The 18457-nt window shown below is 46.4% G+C and overlaps 9 protein-coding genes across 9 annotated transcripts; 4 read left to right on the forward strand and 5 right to left on the reverse strand.

Moving 5' to 3' along the window:
- Nucleotides 1-48: 48 nt before the first annotated feature.
- On the reverse strand, nt 49-1932 carry Bathy09g04640 (retinal pigment epithelial membrane protein; the record flags this gene model as incomplete). Its single annotated transcript, XM_007510832.1, has 1 exon — nt 49-1932. The coding sequence occupies one exon, from the start codon at nt 1930-1932 to the stop codon at nt 49-51; it is 1884 nt and encodes a 627-aa protein (XP_007510894.1).
- A 316-nt stretch (nt 1933-2248) lies between these two features.
- On the forward strand, nt 2249-3123 carry Bathy09g04650 (predicted protein; the record flags this gene model as incomplete). Its single annotated transcript, XM_007511157.1, has 2 exons — nt 2249-3053; nt 3104-3123. The coding sequence occupies 2 exons, from the start codon at nt 2249-2251 to the stop codon at nt 3121-3123; spliced, it is 825 nt and encodes a 274-aa protein (XP_007511219.1).
- A 186-nt stretch (nt 3124-3309) lies between these two features.
- Nucleotides 3310-4332, reverse strand: Bathy09g04660 (predicted protein; the record flags this gene model as incomplete). The annotated part of the gene is made up of 1 exon (XM_007511226.1): nt 3310-4332. The coding sequence occupies one exon, from the start codon at nt 4330-4332 to the stop codon at nt 3310-3312; it is 1023 nt and encodes a 340-aa protein (XP_007511288.1).
- Nucleotides 4333-4761: 429 nt separating this feature from the next.
- On the reverse strand, nt 4762-5427 carry Bathy09g04670 (predicted protein; the record flags this gene model as incomplete). The annotated part of the gene is made up of 1 exon (XM_007510841.1): nt 4762-5427. One exon carries the CDS (start codon nt 5425-5427, stop codon nt 4762-4764), a length of 666 nt encoding a protein of 221 aa, XP_007510903.1.
- A 708-nt stretch (nt 5428-6135) lies between these two features.
- Nucleotides 6136-7344, forward strand: Bathy09g04680 (predicted protein; the record flags this gene model as incomplete). Its single annotated transcript, XM_007511198.1, has 1 exon — nt 6136-7344. One exon carries the CDS (start codon nt 6136-6138, stop codon nt 7342-7344), a length of 1209 nt encoding a protein of 402 aa, XP_007511260.1.
- A 169-nt stretch (nt 7345-7513) lies between these two features.
- Nucleotides 7514-9739, forward strand: Bathy09g04690 (predicted protein; the record flags this gene model as incomplete). The annotated part of the gene is made up of 1 exon (XM_007511077.1): nt 7514-9739. One exon carries the CDS (start codon nt 7514-7516, stop codon nt 9737-9739), a length of 2226 nt encoding a protein of 741 aa, XP_007511139.1.
- Nucleotides 9740-9910: 171 nt separating this feature from the next.
- Bathy09g04700 (exosome component 10) lies at nt 9911-12646 on the reverse strand (the record flags this gene model as incomplete). The annotated part of the gene is made up of 1 exon (XM_007511007.1): nt 9911-12646. One exon carries the CDS (start codon nt 12644-12646, stop codon nt 9911-9913), a length of 2736 nt encoding a protein of 911 aa, XP_007511069.1.
- A 348-nt stretch (nt 12647-12994) lies between these two features.
- Bathy09g04710 (predicted protein) lies at nt 12995-15103 on the forward strand (the record flags this gene model as incomplete). The annotated part of the gene is made up of 1 exon (XM_007511214.1): nt 12995-15103. The coding sequence occupies one exon, from the start codon at nt 12995-12997 to the stop codon at nt 15101-15103; it is 2109 nt and encodes a 702-aa protein (XP_007511276.1).
- A 65-nt stretch (nt 15104-15168) lies between these two features.
- Nucleotides 15169-18144, reverse strand: Bathy09g04720 (predicted protein; the record flags this gene model as incomplete). Its single annotated transcript, XM_007510934.1, has 1 exon — nt 15169-18144. One exon carries the CDS (start codon nt 18142-18144, stop codon nt 15169-15171), a length of 2976 nt encoding a protein of 991 aa, XP_007510996.1.
- Nucleotides 18145-18457: the final 313 nt, after the last annotated feature.

Here is an 18457-nt window from a genome sequence, read left to right on the forward strand (position 1 = left end):
ACATTTACATTATACTATTTCATGCTAAAACTACTACTTCCTCACCTTTTACTTCAAAGAACGCGTAAATGTGCCGTGTAAACCGTGAGAAATTCTCTCGTTCAGTTTTATCGTCGCTACAGGACCGTTTTCTACTTTCGCGCCGTCTAAAACGAACAATCCAGACTGACCGTCCGGAAAGTCGTCTTGGTGAGACGAAAACATCCCGAGCAACCACACGTCGTCTTCATTCTTTCCATTCTCTTTCGGAACTACTACTATTTCTTCACAAAACGTGCGATTACCTGCCCACCACACTTTTCTCTCGCCTGTTTTCAAATCTATCTTGACGTAACCAAGAGGCGGACCACTCACGCCTCGAAAGTTACTCAAGGAAGCGTACACGAAACGACACTCCCGCTTTCCCTCGTATAACGGATTAACATGCGGGTGATCGATGCATAGATTTTCGCAACCCGGTGCCGCGGTCCGTTCGATGGTTTTCTTCGTTATGTTCACGACGTATCGCCACAGAACGGTCGAGTCTATGTTGTTGAAATCAGGCGTTAAGCTCGAGGCGATTGGAAAGTCCCATTCTTGGCTCGCGCCCCATTCGCCGAGAAACGTCCCTTCTTTGAAATCGTCCCAGCCTGCGGAATATAACGTCACAAATTCGTCATTAGCTTCGCTGGAAGGTATCACAAATCTATCGTCTATGGGTATGCCGTCGTGTGCGAATGGTGTGTGGATTTCAAACGCTTTCGAGGGACCTTCGATGACAATCGGCGAGGAGAAACCGTCGCGGGGGATTAGGTGAAACTTGAGAGGCAAATCCGGTTGCGAGACTAAACATTCTCCAGCTCCTTTTAATCCCGCGATATACGGTAACGGGTCGATTGTGAGATTATTGACCGCCATGACGTAATATTTTGGCGTCACGCCGAAATCATGCGGCGCTGCTTCGCACCCTTCGAGTCTAGCGACGATTGTTTTCTCGGGAACGAATGAGTTTCGGGGGAACTCGTGAAACGAAATCTCGACGGCTTTATCCGGGTAAACGAAACTTCTCCAACACCAGGCGCACAGAACATCCTTGGTTGGATCCACGTGTGGGTGCGCGGTGAATGCTTTCCCGCCTAAACCAATGCTTGATTCAACCTCTCGAGGTAAACCAAAGCTTAAAACTTGGCCTTCCGGGACCAACCCGTCGAAATCGAATTCTTCCTTCCCAGCTTCACTCGTATTCAGAGTTTTTCCATCCAGTTCCACTGGGCGTCCCGCTTCGTACAGCGCAAAGACGCGATCGTTCCAATGTAAAATGTTCGTATTAGCGAGGTTTTTCGTTCGAATATCGCCAAAATTGTTCAAAATACCGCCCTCTCTCATAGTTCCAAACGTGCCCCGATATTGAATTTTCCCGCGCGCTTCTTCCTCTTTGAACTCTTTCGTTCGCACAAACTTGGAGAGAAATTGAACGCTACCGTCTTTGTTGAACTCAAAACGTAACGCGAGGCCATCTCCATCTAACATGTGTTTATATTGAGTTTCTCGCTCAAACTTCCCTGGTCCTACGCGGTACAAAATACCTTCGCGTAATTCCTTCGGTATCTCTCCGACAATATTTTCAGCCGCGATGGTGTATTCAGATTCTTTCCTCGTGGATGCGTACGCGTGCGACCAATCGGCGTGCGAATATATGCACTCTCCAAAGGTGGACGGATCGTTCAGAACATCCAATTCAGTTGGCGCGTAGTTTCCTCTTCGTCTTCTTGTTTCGATTTTTCGTGTTGTTACGCTCTCAATCTCTCCTTCTTTTCCTTCTTGTATCGTGGAAGTCGCGTCTGTTTTGGACGAGGCGCAGAGGATACTAGGTGTTGTTCTCACTCTTCTCGACGAAGGCGAAGGCGACGCGATATTGGTGGTAGAAGCGCGAGAAGAAGCCACGTTCGTCATCCTTATTCCCCCGTTTTTCGTGCCCGCGCAATAAATAAATAAGAGAAACTCTTCTTGCGCGCGTGGTTACCGCGTTTAAATGTGTTTGACGACAGACACGTCTTCTGTTTTTAGTCGCACTTCTAATGAAGAATTCCTGAAAAAACGAATTAGGGGAAATCCACACACACGACGGCGAATAGAAGAGAACGTTCATTTTCTGCTCGGAGAACTCACTTGTGTGCAAATATCATTACTGCTCGTTTACGTGTAGACATTCACTCGTATAATAACAGAGTATATTTGATAGTAAAGTAAAGACAACAACAGCGACGAGATGGGACGCGCGGGTAAATCTAAAAACAATCCCAACGCATCATCATCAGGTGGAGCCGGCGGCAGAGGAGGAGGAGGTAAAGGCAGAGGTAAAGGCAGAGGCAAGAACCACCACGGCGCGACTTTGAATCCACCGTGGGCGAGGAACAGTCGAGGATTTGGAGGTGGTGGTTTTTGTTCTTGCGTGAACGAAAACTGCGAAAGACGACACGAGGGCGGTGAGAGAAAAGGGAACGGTTCAGAAGACGACGACGAAGAAGAAGAAGAAGAAGAAGAACAAAAAAGAAAAGCAAACACTACTTTCCCAGTGCCATTGGCGATGTGGGATTTAGGCCAGTGCGATCCAAAAAGATGCACGGGAAGAAAGTTACACAGATTAGGATGTTTAAAGGAGTTGCGATTATCGCAACGATTCCCTGGTGTCGTTTTAACGCCAGACGCGACGGAACACTTATCGCCGGCGGATTACGACTTGATTCGCTCTGACGGGTTAGCCGTCGTGGACTGTTCGTGGAACAGACTTGAGGATGTACCTTGGAACAAAATTCACGGAGCAGCACCACGTTTGCTACCTTGGATGGTAGCCGCGAATGGGGTTAACTACGGTAAAGCCTGTAAATTATCGTGCGCGGAAGCCTTAGCCGGTGGATTGTATTGCGCCGGGTACGGCGACGCCGCGAAACAATTGATGAACAAGTTCAAATGGGGACACGGTTTCATCACTTTAAACGAAGAGCTTTTGGAGACGTATTCCGAATGCGCCACCGCCGAGGACGTGAAAAAAGCTCAAGACGAATGGTTGGCAGGTCCAAAGTTAAAAGAAGGCGAGCTGACGAGAGAAGAGCGAATACAACAGATGCTTTTTCCGCCGAGTGATTCGTCGTCATCGGAAGAAGAGGAAGAAGAAGAAGAAGAAGAAGAAGAAAAAGGGGGAGAAAAGGAATTTGGTAGTAATGATAATGATAGTATCAGTAGTGGTAGCGATAGTGATAACGATAGCAAAGCGCTTGGTAAAGGCGTAGAGAACCTCGTAATATAGTTTGTATAATGTAATGATAAAATTTACAGCGGCTTGGATGCTAACACCGTTCTATGTCTCGGGTCCGTTTGTTCTTGATGCGCGTGCTCGAACCCGTTCGCTTTCAGCATGTTCACGACATTTATGGTGTAATACTCGTTCGAGTGCGGCTCCGTGGATTTCATCAACGTGAATAAGGCTGGTGGAAGCTTTTGAATTACCGCAGATTGCGGGTTGTTATCCGTCATAATGAACGTACCACCCGGACGCAAGATGCGAAACGCTTCCTTCATCAAAGCATCCGTCGCCGTTTCCGGACACTCGTGAATCACAAATGCTAACGAAACGACATCGACGGAATTGTCAGCCATCTTTGTGTCTTCGCCTTTGCCGTGAACCCACACCCTTTGACTTGAATCGGTTTCTTGTTCATCTCGTAACGAGGCAACGGCGAGCATGTGCGGAGACAAATCCATGCCGATTGTTTTAGCCGACGGAAACTGTCTCGAAATATACCTCGTGCTCATACCCACGGAGCAACCAATATCGACAATAACCTCCGGTTCGACATTGGTGGCATTGTATTTTTCGCGATGATCTCGCAAAGTTGTCGTGTACGAATCCCGCAATCGTTGTTGCGCTTCCATAGCGGTGATGCGTTCTTTCGGATACACTCTCAATGCCATCGAGTACGTCGCCGACTCGGCTTCGCAGGCCGCCAACCAACACAAGTTCCCTTCCGTGTAAGCGTGGAATGGTTTTAAATAATATTCTGGATATTCCATCGAGCTGATTTCAATCTCATTAAATTTTGCTTGCAAGCGTTCGTCCTTTTGTAACTCTTCCGCGACTTCTCTCCACTTGATGCCGTTCTTTTCCGCGGTATCAATCAGCGTTTTCCTCGCCATTGGTTTCATGATAACTTCGTAAAGAAATTTGTTGGAAATCGCGGCATCGACGGCTTTGGATAAGATATCATCTCCGGCCCAATCTGGTTTCAACTTATCTTCTACGATCTGATTGTTGTTGGTGGTGTTATTGTTGGACCTAGCTTTCATACCGTCCATCTTTCTGTTCCTCGTCCTCGTCGTCGTCGTCGTCGTCTTCAACGATGAGGAAGAGGATGACGATGAAGAAGAAGAAGAAGAATCACGTCTTCGCTTATCGTTATTATTACCATTTTGTATCATCGCGGCGAGGGATGAAGATAACGATAAAAGAGACATACTGTGCTGACGATATCGTTGATGTTTTGATGATTTAAAATCTGCGTGTCCGTGTGTGTGTGATGTGTAGTAAACTTTTGTGACGCTGGAAGGAGAGAGAAAGATACGCTTTTTGTGGTTTGTATGAAAAAAGAGATCTGGCAAGTCAGAGACAGGTGACAGGGACAAGATTTCGACGAAAGGTGTTGTTCTTGTTGAGAGTAAAAGTGGTAGTTTTGTTACACAGAGTATTATTAAAAAAGACAATCGATGAAATGAACTCCTCGCGGGTTAATTCGTCGTCGTCGTCGTCTTTTTCTTCTTCTTCTTCTTCTTCTTATCCGTCGTATTCGTCATTTTCGCGCTCTCTTCGGCGTGTATTTTCACGCCAAACTTTTCGTCTTTCCGTCGCAGCTTTTCTTGAACTTGCTCTACGTACTTTCTGAGTTTTGGTTTTACTTTACCCATGTGCTGGTCCCCGGCGATTCCTCTCATGTTAGCGTAAAACCTATTGAACGGATTCTTCGACTTCTCCTTACGTCGCACCCACTTATCCATTTTCTCTAACCGTTGGTACTCTTTAACTTCTAAATATGCCGGCTCGACTGGGCTACCGTAGTACTTATCGAAAACGTTTCTACGCGCGTACTGCTGAAACGGCTGCTTCGTTCCAGAGAATTTACTCCAATCGATCGTATCGGGGGATATTTCTCCACCGTTACCCATGCACGTGGTACATAAAAGAGTACCTCGGCCTCTACAGAATCTACACGGCCACGTGTCGCCTTTTTCAATCTTTCTATCCCAGCCTAAAAAACGCCCTTCATCGTCGAATTCATCCTCTGGAAACTGTCCGACGACTTTTCCGAACCCTTTGCACTGTTTACACTTCATCTCTTTGCACCCCCCGCACTTGTAACAATCGTGCCATTTCGCAGCTTTGAACACATCCTTCATCGCGACGACGGACGTTCCCAAGGCGACTACCTGTGCGTGTGTGTATGTATATATATATATAAATAAAGAGAGAAAGACAGTCAGAAGGAGTACTATTACACGCGATTCTTTACTCTGCAGGAGAGAAGAAGAAGAAGAACAAGAAGAACAAGAAGAGACTTTTTGTCTTTGGCGGCGGTGGATGATTTCGAGAGAGAGAGAAAGAGAGAGAGAAGAAAAAGAAAACCTCTCTTCTCTTAAAATCTATGCGCGTGTTTTTTTGTATGAGACGACGCACCTTTCCTACGGTGATGCAGATCTGCGCTATCGGGTCTTCCGGCCCTTCCGGTGCACCCTCTACTCCCATTCTTATTTACTTTACTTTACTTCACGTCGTCGTATAACTTCTGTGTGTTTCAATAATGAGGAGATAAAAATTTCGTGTGTGTGTGTTGTTCTTTTTTTTCTTCTTTCTCCCGTTTTCTTTTTTTTCGATTGTTTTTGAGGTGGTCTTTCGCGCGATCGTCGCAACGAACGAAGAACGTCAAAAATCAGATCCCATCGACGAGCCGTCAAAAGAATTTTGCGCATTGTCCTCCGCTCTTTCTCTTTCACAATCAAAGAACGACCCCGCAGATCAATATACACGGAGTATTTTAACGCTAATTACAATATACACCCACACACAAACGCATTCAAAAGAAAGAATAATCGATCATCATCATCATCATGGGAGGAGGAGACCACAACAAAATCGACTTCGACGAAGACAAAAGAATGAAATTCGAGACGTCGAAAGAGGTGAACATCACCTCCACGTTCGATGGTATGGGGATAAGAGAAGATTTACTGAGAGGGTTGTACGCGTACGGGTTCGAAAAACCATCCGCGATTCAGCAAAGAGCGGTTTTGCCAATCACGAGCGGGAGAGATGTCATCGCGCAAGCGCAATCGGGCACCGGGAAAACGAGCATGATTTCCTTGTCCTTGTGTCAAATGGTCGATATAACGCAAAGAGAAGTGCAAGCTTTGGTGTTATCCCCGACGAGAGAATTAGCGGTACAAACCGAGAAAACAGCGTTGGCGCTCGGGAATTACATGAACGTTCAAGTGCACGCGTGCATTGGTGGACGTTCTATAGGCGAAGACATTCGAAAATTAGACTACGGCGTGCACATAGTTTCCGGGACGCCGGGGAGAGTCTTCGATATGATTAAAAGACGCAACTTGAGAACGAAGAATATTAAAACGTTGATTCTCGATGAAGCCGACGAGATGTTAAACAAGGGATTCAAAGAGCAAATATATGACATATATCGATACCTCCCGCCGGAGACGCAAGTCGTTTTAATATCTGCGACGCTTCCGAATGAAGTTTTAGACATGACGTCAAAGTTCATGACGGATCCGATTCGAATTTTAGTCAAGAGAGATGAGTTGACGTTAGAAGGTATCAAGCAATTCTTCGTCGCGGTAGAAAAGGAGGAGTGGAAGTTTGATACGCTGTGCGATTTGTACGATACTTTGACCATCACGCAGGCGGTTATATTTGTAAACACGAAGAAAAAAGTAGATTGGTTGACGGAAAAGATGCGAAAGAATAATTTTACGGTGTCGTCTATGCATGGCGACATGCCGCAAAAAGAGAGAGAAGCCATCATGGCGGAGTTTAGAGGTGGAACGACGAGAGTATTAATCACCACGGACGTTTGGGCCAGAGGTATCGACGTCCAACAGGTCTCTTTGGTCATAAACTACGATTTGCCAAACAACCGGGAAAACTACATCCACAGAATCGGTCGTTCCGGGAGATACGGCAGAAAAGGCGTGGCGATTACATTCTTGAAAGCGGAAGACACGCAGGCGCTGAGAGACATCGAGCAGTTTTACTCGACGCAAATCGATGAAATGCCCGTGAATGTAGCTGATTTGATTTAAAGCGTGTAATATATTAAAACAATTCATCGTCGTCGACACGCAAACTATCATCAAACTATCAATTTGGGTGGTACGAGTATATTTTTCACCAATTTGGCATTTTGTTTTTCCCACACAAGAATTCAGACACTCATCACTCCTCATTCGTCACTCTACTGCTCAAATAATAATGAGCTCACGCGGTGGTGAAGGAGACGAAGGACACCTCCTCATCGAAGAGGACATGGGAGACGTCCTCTCTCCGGAGGAGATTTCTGACTTAATCACAAAGTACAGCGGACACGAAATCGTGAAAAATGTGTTGGAGTGTGCCTCTTTGGAGGAACTCAACGAGAAAGCCTCGATTGCGAACGATCGACTGCACAAACTCGAAAACGAATCCATCAAACAACACGCGAAAGAGTGCGATAACTTGGTACTCTTACAGGAGAAGATTCATGACTGCGACGAAACGCTCGCGCACATTGAAAACGTTTTATCAAACTTCCAAACGAGTTTAGGCAAAATCAGTGGAGAAATATCAAACTTGCAAAGCTCGTCCAGTCACGTCACACAAAGATTATTGGAGTGCAAAGAGACTGAATTAGCACTCGGGGAATACGTAGAACAGCTGACGATATCGCCAGATTTAATCGCGAAAGTTTTGTCCACGGAAGTTGGCGACGGCACTGAGTACATACAAGTCTGTAAAGCGCTTTCGGAGAAACTCATATTCAAGAGAGACGTGAAACGAAGAGGCGGCCAAGACGCGACGTACGCGGCGTTTACGGACATCGAATCCGAGTTGGAACGACTGCGAATCAAAGCTATTCAAAAAGTTCGCGATTTTTTTATCCAGAAGTTTCATTCATTGAGGAAGCCGAAAACGAACATTCAGCTGTTGCAAACAAACGTCTTGAAAAAGTATAAACCTCTCGTGGATTTCCTTCAAGTGCACGGCGCGGATATTTTTCGAGAAATCAGAGCATTATACGTGGAAACGATGGGTAAAGTGTTGAAGACAGCGTTACAAAACTATATTTCTGCGCTTAGCGTACTTAAACTCGAATCGGGTTCTACGTCGAAGAACAAGACAGGTCAATACATCGGTGACGTCGATGCCTCGGCTTCTTCTTCGTCAGCAACATTATTGTCTGCATCAACGTCTGCCAATAGCGCAAGTGGTGGTGGCGGCGGTGGCAGCGGTAGTCACTTCTTATCATCGCTCGGACAGGGAAGCGGTATCGCCGGTTCTATACCAACGACCAACGATGGAAGAAGTGCGCATACAAACTTCTCCCTAGGAAAGCGCGCAAATATTCTTGCGAATATAGAAACGGCTGCGCCAATCATAGCGCACTCGATTTCGGGTTCTAAACTTCCCTGGGAAGCACTGTTTCGAAGTTCACAAAAATTATTAGTCGACATGGCAACGTTTGAATACTTGTTTTGCATAGATTTCTGGAAAGGCGACTCACAAATCTTCCGCGACGTGTTTGCGCAACCGTTACAAGCGATGGATGAATACGTGCAAAGTTGTATCAATACGAATTTTGACGCCATCGGATTAGCGCTGGCTATATTGATCAACCGCGGTCACCAAAAATTGATGCAAAGAAGAAGAATCCCTTCCTTAGATTTACACCTAGACAAGGTCAACATCATGCTGTGGCCAAAGTTTAAGATGGTTTTCGACGCGCACATAAAATCTGTAGTTTCGGCGTGTGAGAATGCGAAAAATCAAACGAAATTGTTTGTTGATGATGTTTCCGCGCATTACGTCACGCGACGGTACGCAGAGTTTACGGCATCTATGACGGTTTTGTCAAAATTAGAGGGTGGCGATAACCAGTTGCGAAATAACTTGGAGCGTTTACGAAAGGCGCAGTACGATTTACTCGTCAAACTCGCAGAGCGATTCACCACGCCGAAACGTCGTTCGTGCTTTTTGTTGAATAATTACGATTTGATCCATCAGATCTTGAGCACAGATGAAAACTTAGAGCACGAACTCGGATTCTTTGACGAACAGCTGATCATAGAGACGGATGCTTTCGTCCAGATTGAACTAGAAACGCATTTTGGCGACGCGTTACTACAAATTGAAAGTTTAGAATTCGGCAAATCTTCGCCGGACGTGGCGGTGGAGCAATCGATACAAATTTTGAAAGCGTTCTCGGAGCAGTGGAAACAACAAATTACAAAGATAAATAGCGAAATCGTGTCGCTCTTCTCCAACTATAATCGAGGTATGGATATTTTGCAGCGAACGCTGAGTTCCTTACTTGTCAAGTACACGGATGCGTGTGAAAAAACAAGCGCGAGTGGAGAGGAGGCGAAGAAAACTGTGGATGCGATTCGAGTGACCAATGCGGCATTCTTGTTTGAGTGTAAGCGATATGCGCGAGCTAAATAAGTATAGGATGTAGATTTTGGGAAACCGTTGGCCTCGTTTTGACCAACTGGACGGCGTTTTTTTTCAGATATAGCATAGAGGTTGTAAAATAATATAATATAGATTGGTTCCAGGTACCTGGTACCTGGGTACCACTGGTATACATTAATGCTATTCTAATCTTAGCAATTACTATTTAAAGCTCTGCTGCTTATTGCCAGCTCGCGGGAAGGCTCTGGACTTCAAATTCGTTTTCCCGAAGGGCTCAATCCATTCACCGCCGTCGAACCCTTTTTTGCCTTTTATCGCGTCGAGTCGTTTCTGCTCGGTTATTTTCTTCAACATGTCCGGACCCTTCAGTATCTCTGCGTGCACGGATTTAATTCCGAGCGTCTTTTGCGTTTGTTCTACGATCTCATTGTGCGATTTCGCTCCTTTAGTCAATCTTTTGAAGTCCGCCTGCTTCTCTTTTTCCATCTGTATGCGCTCATCCTCTTCTGCGTCCGAATCTGCATCGGAATCATGGTTTAAACTAAAACCTCCTCCGTTAGACATCATCATCGCCTTCTTTTGGCGCTTACGTAAGGCAGCTCGCGCTTTCATTGCTTCTTCTTTGATGCTCATGCCGCCGTTACCATCCTCGTCTTCATCATCTTCGTCATTCATGAGCTCGCCGTCGTGCGTTGAGCCAAAACCGAGTTTTTGGGTTGTTTTCGTGCGTATCGGTGCCGGTAAAGATACTCCACCGGCAATTTCGATGCGCTTCGATTTGTCTTTATTTCGCTCGGCGATACTTTTCAGTAAAACGTCATTTGACTTCCGTTTCTTGCCTTTCTGCGCACTCTTATTCTCGATTTCTTCTCCATCCCGTCTTCTGTCACCGTAACCACCAGATGCCGCAATGGAATGGTACATGGGGAACACGTTTTGTCTATTGCTTACTAACTCTGTTTGGATGTGATCCGCCATGTCCTTGGTTGCTTTTGCGTGAGCATCGCTATCATCATCGTTATCCTCGTCGGAAGTCGACATCATCATCATCATTTTCATCATGCCTCCCGCTTTTTTCTTTGTTTTCTTCTTCGTTGTATCCGTATGCTTATCGGTTGCTTCCACCGGTGCTGCTCTTCCTCCTCCGCCTCCTCCTTCATCTCCTCCATCGGTACTCGTTTTCAAGTCTTTCTTATCATCCTTTTCTTTCACTAACAACATAGCTGCTTCGTGTTCTCTGCGAAAAAGTTCGCCGGCAGAAGGAGCGGCATTCACTGGAGAGCCTCTTTCTACGGCGCTTTTGATAATATCCGCAATGACGTGACTGAATTTTGCCACGAGTGAAGACTCACCTCTCGCTGTTGACACTACATCACGCGCCACTTTTGGTTGCTCTGACGCTAAACGAAGCATCAAATGGCGAGGCATTACAAATCCTAAGCTCTCATCGTTCGCTCGCGCGCAATCGTCTCTCCACTTGAATAACGCTTCCATGGCCGCTTGAGCGACGGGCGATTTCAAAATTTCTTGCGAAAGCTGCGCCTGCTGCGCCGACCGAGATAAAGTATTTCCGTGTCCGCTACCGCCACCGCTACTCGCATTTGCAGATTTCATCAAGTCCTCGTGATAGGACAAGTCCGTGATCACTTGCGGCTCGTATGTCAATAAGCACACGTCTCGGGATTTCAGAAATACCGATTGAATGCATTCAACGCCACCTTTTGCATAGAGCTCTTGCTTCAATCGATCGTGCACATACAACAACGAGTGCGTATCGCTACGCGCATAGTTTATCATTTCGCGACTCAAAGGTCTGAGACGCCAATCTGCGAGTTGATACTTCTTTTCTGCCTTTATCCCACAATATTGTTTTAGAAGATACGCCAATCCGAAAGAAGGAAGTTCTAAAATACGCGCTGCTTGTCCGGTATCAAACATGTTCACGACGTATATGCCAAAATCTCGTTGCAGCCATATCATGTCCGAATTCGCGCCGTGGAACACCTTCAACTTTTCTTCGTTTTCAAAGTGACGTCCGAGCGCCGGTCCAATCAAGTGACGGAGCCTTAAAGCGTCCACGACAAAGTCTTGTTCGCGCGTTGATATTTGGATGAGACACGTAAAACCTCTGTAGGTACGATACGAGTGGTGCTCTAAATCAACTGCAAAGATTGGTGCCTTTGAGAGCACTCCTTCGAGTTCCTCTAAACCATTTTCGTTATCGACGAACGTAGCTGGGTTCTCCTCGTTCGTAGGGGTTGGCAAAATCGGATCTGAACATCTCAATTCCCACAACTGTGCAGTTGTGCGGTCACCAGCGCTATTATGATTTTTATCAACGTAATCTTCGATCGAATTATATTTGAACGAATCGAGCAAAACCGAAGCTAATGGATGTTTCGACTCTTTCAACGCCGACGTTGACGCTTTTCCTTTGCCTCGAGGTGGGGGCAGCACGAAATTCATGTCTGTTTCCGTGCGGTTATCCACGACATCTTTGAACGCCTCTTGAGGTCGAGAAATGGACGAACCGCCTCCATGAAATGCTGCGTTGCTGATGTTCTTCTTCCCACTCGCGTCGTTTTTGGTCGCCGCATCATTCTGTGTGCTCTGGGCCAACTTTTCGTTATTCGCCGCCGAATCCCCTCGTGCACGCATGATGTGTTCGTCTATTTTATCGCACTGTTCGTCATTTTTAGCGATTAATTCTTCGAATACGCGCTCTATGCGTGCATTCTCATCATCCTCATCCTCGTCCTTCTTTTCTTTCATTTCCTTAAGAAACTTTTCACGTATCAAAGTTTCCGCGCGTTCCGCCGCACAGTCTATCTCTTTTGCCAACGCGATTTTCGAGAAGAAGAAATCCCCTCCTGCAGGGTACTCCACATCAGCCAACGACGACGACAGAAAAGACGCGGTGATTTTGTCGTCGCTCATTTCGTTACGCGTGGAGACGAGACGGATTTATGTTCTCTTGATATTATTGTTTCCGCAGCATTACGCGGGTGATTTTTTAATCCTTGTGTGTACTTACGAAAAGTGTGGAAGGAAGTCGCTGTCTAAACAAAAAGTGCTGAAACTGCCACAAAGATTATCTCACACCACAACACCACAAAACAAAAAACACCCATCAGTCGAGATCACAACACGATCGCACACGTAACATCTATCTTCTAAAAGGTATCAGAAGATTAGATCGAGGACGGCGAACCAGATAGGAGTGTTGTATTCGCTCGTCGTCGTGTTTAGCAGCACTCTGATTCGAAGAAGACGCGAAGATTGAACATGAGGATAAAAACCACCTTCTTCTGCGTTTGCTCTTTCACCATCCTCGTGCACACGTTGAGCAGCTCTGTGCTTCAAGTCACAGCGCTCGATGTGGAAGGATGTTTGACGTACAGATGGCAACCACGAGAGAAACCTGGCTTTCACGTCTCAAACTCCTCGATTCAACGAACGCCAAAGCCACCACTCGGGTGCGAAAAATTACGAAAGTATGTAGACGAATTGGAAATCGGATACGTCGTCGTTGATCCGCTGCACGATCCGCACGAATTTGCATCTGAATTAAAAGCAATAGCTGGAGGAAACGACGAAAAAGCGATGAATAAAAAGGAAATTGTCGTGATTATTGAAGACGAAGCGCCGGGAAAGCCCTCCGGCGGTGGGCTTTTACATTCGCTCGGCGAAAAGGCGCATGACGAGAAACGACACGCGGAGATTTGGACAAACACCCTCAAAGGTGATAATCATTATCTCGTGTACAGTTCTTCTGTTTTGGGACGCGCGCGAAGCTGGAACAGAGGAGCTACCATGGCGCACGCGGCAAAGTATGTTGTTTTGGCTACTGGTCATTCACTCCATGCGGCGACACCAGAGTGGGTGGCCAATGCCGTCGCCTTGATGGAGGAGCGTAAAGGTATGGTACTAGTAGGAGGGAGAGCGTATGGAAAGTTATTAGCGTCGTCTGCCAAGAAATCATCCAGCAGCAGCAGTTTGTTTGGTCGTAAACGTGCACTGCTCGGAGAGATGGACGAGGAGGACGAGGAAGACGAGGAGGGAAGACAGGATGAAGGAGTGTCTGGAAGAAGTGTCAGTAGCAGCATGGAACGATTCGGCGCCACGTTCACGCCTGGTTTATCATCGGATGCACCGGTTGTCGTGCGAAGGCAAGCGTTTGTGAATCTCGGACGATTTGCCCGGACCATATGTCCGAAAAAAGGTGCGTGTCAAGGGAACGTCGTGGAGGAACTCGCCGCCAGAGCCTGGCTCGCCGGTTACGAAACTGCGCTGTTGCCCACAGACAAAGATACGAAGGAAGAAGTATCGTGCGATGAGAGTTTAACCAACGACGTTTTATCCTCAGAAGATATAGAGACAATCTCGAGACGCGTCAAAGGTGCCTCGAGCGTTGACGGCAATGATTTACCCGTTGTTCCGTTCCAAAATGGTGAAGAGGGAGATGAAACGGCGACTTTATGGTTCGATTACGCACCCATACAAGGTAAGTGCAGACCGTTAGCGGAACCGGAAGATGAATGGACGGTTGAAAATTGCAAGGAGATTGACGACGCGGACGCCGCACTGATGATACAATACTACAAAAGGCCGAAAAATATTAAAGAAATCATCAAAGGCATTCGATTGGTTCCGGAAAAAGTCGAAGTGATCGTCATTAACGATTCAGAGTCCGACCACTGGTTATGGCGCAAGCAACTCGACAAACCTGGTGATTTTCTGATATACATGCACAATAATCACGAAATTCGAGCGTATAACCGTGCGTCGCTTTTTGCAAATTCAAATATGCTCGTCACCTTACAAGATGACGACGTCCCCACGGGTACGAAATGGTTGACGCAAGCGTTGACACTTTTTGAAAGTCATCCCAAACTCTCATTTCTGAGCGGATACCGAGCACGAGGAGGTTTCCCGGGTGGTAACTTTGGCGAAGGACGCGGTAAGATTCCAACCACGGATAATAAAGCAAACGTGCCTTTCATGTTTGCCTACAAATTAGTCGCGGGGCCATTGTTTTATCGAAGAGACGTGTTTATGCAAACCGGGATGTTTATGCTTTTATTTTCATGCGCTGGAGATCCCGGTATCCATTTTGAGTACGAGTACTCGTTGCGCACGTGGTATTACGAGTACCAAGCTGGTTTGTATACTTGTAACTTCAAGCATCACGTGGGCGATTGGAAGAGTTCCGGGACGCGCGCGAGTAAAGAGAAAGAAGCGCGCAGACGATTAGTAGGGGTGAGAAATTCACAGAACGTGAGGTTCATGTATAAAGGTTTAGCTGGTGGGGGTAAAGAAGGCAAACTGCTCGTGAGAGCCGGGGCCATTCAAAAGATATTTGCGAGTGGCAAGCCGACAAATGTGGTTATTTAGGAGTACAACGTTTTAAGTTTATACATTTTGCATTGCTCAGATTTTGTAGTATGCGCTTGTACCTCCTAACTAATCGAACTGACGCGCACAAAACGAGCCGACGCGCTAACGTGTAGTCTGCTCACACCTTTCGTCTTTTCCTCAATTTCGTACTCGCACGCTAACTTTTGCTTCGCTGCTATGTTTTCTAATACTACATGCCGTTCTTCGTCTTTTGATAGAGCACAAACTCCGTCGACAGCATTGAACGCCGCATCGACGTCCTCTTCGTTCGCTTGACTCTCGTATTCACGCTGAACTGAGTCAATCCAGAGACGCTCGATAACAAAATTTAACTCGCTTTTCTCGCCAACGTGTTTCCGCAAAGATGCCGCTCTACTCGCCGTCCTCTCGATCAGTTGTATCTCGTACGCCGCTTGTGCGAAATCTTCTTTTTGCGCTTGCTTTACGTCATAGAAAACTGACGCGCAAACACCTCGACATCTTTGCATCTTCTCTTCTAAGAGAGGATGGATCGATTCCGCACATCGTAAATTATTCATACACGATTTTGCATAGATACAAAACGCCGCATTCGCGCCTATCGCACACAAGTACCGCAATATCGTATCGAACTTGGCCGTTTCTAACAAATGTAAAACGCGTTCGCCTTCGGCGATTGGATCGAACAATAATTTCTGATCGCTAGCTGCTGTAGGCTCAGCCTCTTTGAACAACGTTTCCCACGTGTTGCCCGGCTTGGACATGCGTTCGGATAATTTTCCTTCAAGAAAATCTCGCGGGGAGTGCCAGCGCACAAAATCAACGAAACCTGCTATAGGGTTCGCAGCTTTGAACGCGCACATGTCAGAGACGAGCATGTCGTTCGATACTGCTAGACGCGCGTTTCTTCTCTTCGTGTCTCGCTCACCTTCATCGTCGCCGTCTTCAATAAGCGCGTGTAAACTTTCCTCCGTATAAATAGGATGCAGCTGCATTTCCGGCTCGCGGATAAACACGTGTGGATGTTCTAACAAACGCATCTCTAAAGCGCTTTTTACTCCAAAACCTTCGTCCTCATTCGAAGAAGGCTCTGCAAGCATAACATCATCACGCGCATCTTCAAACATTTCCTCTGTTTTTTGCGATGCGCTCGCGTTCGCAGCGGCGAGTGCCATGTCGTCGTTCAATAGCGCATTCAAATCCAAGTCATCGTCCGCTTTCCACACGCACGCACTTGCGTTTCTTTTACTTTCGTTCAAAACGCCCGGTTTTTCTTTTTTCTTTAACTTCAGTAAGTTGCGTTTGACGACGTCTTTTGAATCAGATTCCTTTTTGGTTCTCGTAGCTCCTTCACTTTGACGAAGACGGCGATGTATACAAGCGTTCAACAGTTGTAGTTGTTGATCCAAAATGCACGCAGAGTGATCGACTTCGATCTCTTTGGATCCGTGCTTTGACATCCTCGGTAGTGGCACACCGCGTTCCCAATGTTTGTAACGTAATTCTTTCGTAAACTTGTTCCATAATTCTGCAATAGCCCGAGAGTTTTTGAGCTTCATGGCGTGTAAGGACACCCTCGAGAGGAGAGACTGGTACCCTCTGGCTGTTTTAGGAATGCTCGCAATCGCATCGATTCCGTGACACTCGCCAATAAAGTCTTGAAATAAGTCTAGCAAAATATCTTCCATGACGGCCTCGGGCGGCGCGTGCGGAGGGTGCGTTCCTAGTCGATCTATCCACCATTCGTCTGAAGCAATCTCATTCGCACTCGCCAAAGAATAAAGGTCAAAGTTCTCGCCACGGTCTAAAAATATTTCACTCGAACTTATGTGTAATAGTTCTGCTAAGCTAAAACTATGCTGTGGTCGATTGCGCGACATTTGAGAGATATCCGCAGGCGGTGCACCCGAAAGCGCGGCGATGCCGCCGACGAGGCCGCCACCATTAGGTATTGAACGTATCGTGTACATATTTGCGTTATCCAAACCATCTTCGACAAGGTCTCCATCTGAAACGCAGTTATGTAGCTCTACATTACGCTCAAAAAAACAATCTATTTCAATACTATCAAATGGATCCGGCAAACACACCCATTGCGACCAAATCTGTTCGTCGTCCCAAGAAGGAGAAGAAGAAGAAGAGGAAGTTGACGCCTCTTTGACAACAATATCAGGCTCTATATCATCTTCATCCGAAACTTCCTCGAGTAAACCTGAACTAGTTTTTCCGATCAAGCAACTCGACCCGTCCATGCTTATGCGATAACAAACCGTTGTTCGCGCAACTGCAACATCCTTCTTTAAGATTTTACGAGCTATGGAAAAGACAGCTTTACTCGTTTCCTCACTTGAAAGCGCGCAGAATGCATTCTCACTGGTAAAACCAACCATTGAATCTGATTCGTACAAGTACGATGCCCCACTCTCTGTCGAAAAGGATACACCAATGACTGAATTTCTATTCGAAGACCGGTCGATAGGCGTGAACACCGGAAGATAAACACTCAAGTTACTCATAGCTACAGCAGCGGCACTTCGTACCGTCGCCGCCTCGTCGTTGTCGATAAATCTCTTGCTATAACTCATAGGTTCAATAACAAAGAATGTATCGCATTTGAACCATCTCTGTAAGTTCCTGCTGCTCGTATTATCGTCGCTCCTCGGAGCATCTCGTAAACTCAGTGTCTTCTTTCGAGTATCGAAGTGAAACGATATCTGGTACGAATCTCTCCTAAAATGCAGTTTGTGCTCGATGGCTTTGGACACCGACGCGTGATGCGTCCCCCCAAACTCGCTCGGACGTGTCAACGATTCATCTCCAAAGAGTGCTTCAAATTTTGATGCGAATAACCAATCGTTTACGGCGTATTCAATCGAGGAAACGAGCTTTTCAAATGGACTCTTTAACGAGAAGTCGAGGAACGAACTTTCCCCACTCTCGTTGCGCTGGCTTTTTTGTTTTGCAAAAGTATCCTCTTCTTCGACGAAGGTTTCCGATATCTCCAGGGGTGGTAAGAGCTCCTGAAGCATGCGCTCTTCGTCTGAGTTTGCCGTCGTCATCTCACTCGCGTTTGTTGTTCTGCATCGTTTCTTCAACTGCCAACTAGGGGAAATTTCTTGTGTGGTGAAAAAGAGAAGAACTGAAAAGAAGAAGCGTCATTAGTATCTACCATCCTATTGTATACATATAACATCTCCTCATGTCGACGCAAAATCCATTCACCGATCTGACCCAGACCGGAGCAACGGTGGATTTCTCCAAGTTGCGCGAGATTTACAAGAGGAACATCTTGAAAGTCGTGAATAAACTAAAGGGGAGGAAGAAGTCGTTGATTTTGGACAAGAAAATCTACGCCGTTCTTAACCAATGCAT

Source organism: Bathycoccus prasinos, assembly GCF_002220235.1.
Source record: "Bathycoccus prasinos genomic : Chromosome_9".
NCBI classification, from domain to species: domain Eukaryota; kingdom Viridiplantae; phylum Chlorophyta; class Mamiellophyceae; order Mamiellales; family Bathycoccaceae; genus Bathycoccus; species Bathycoccus prasinos.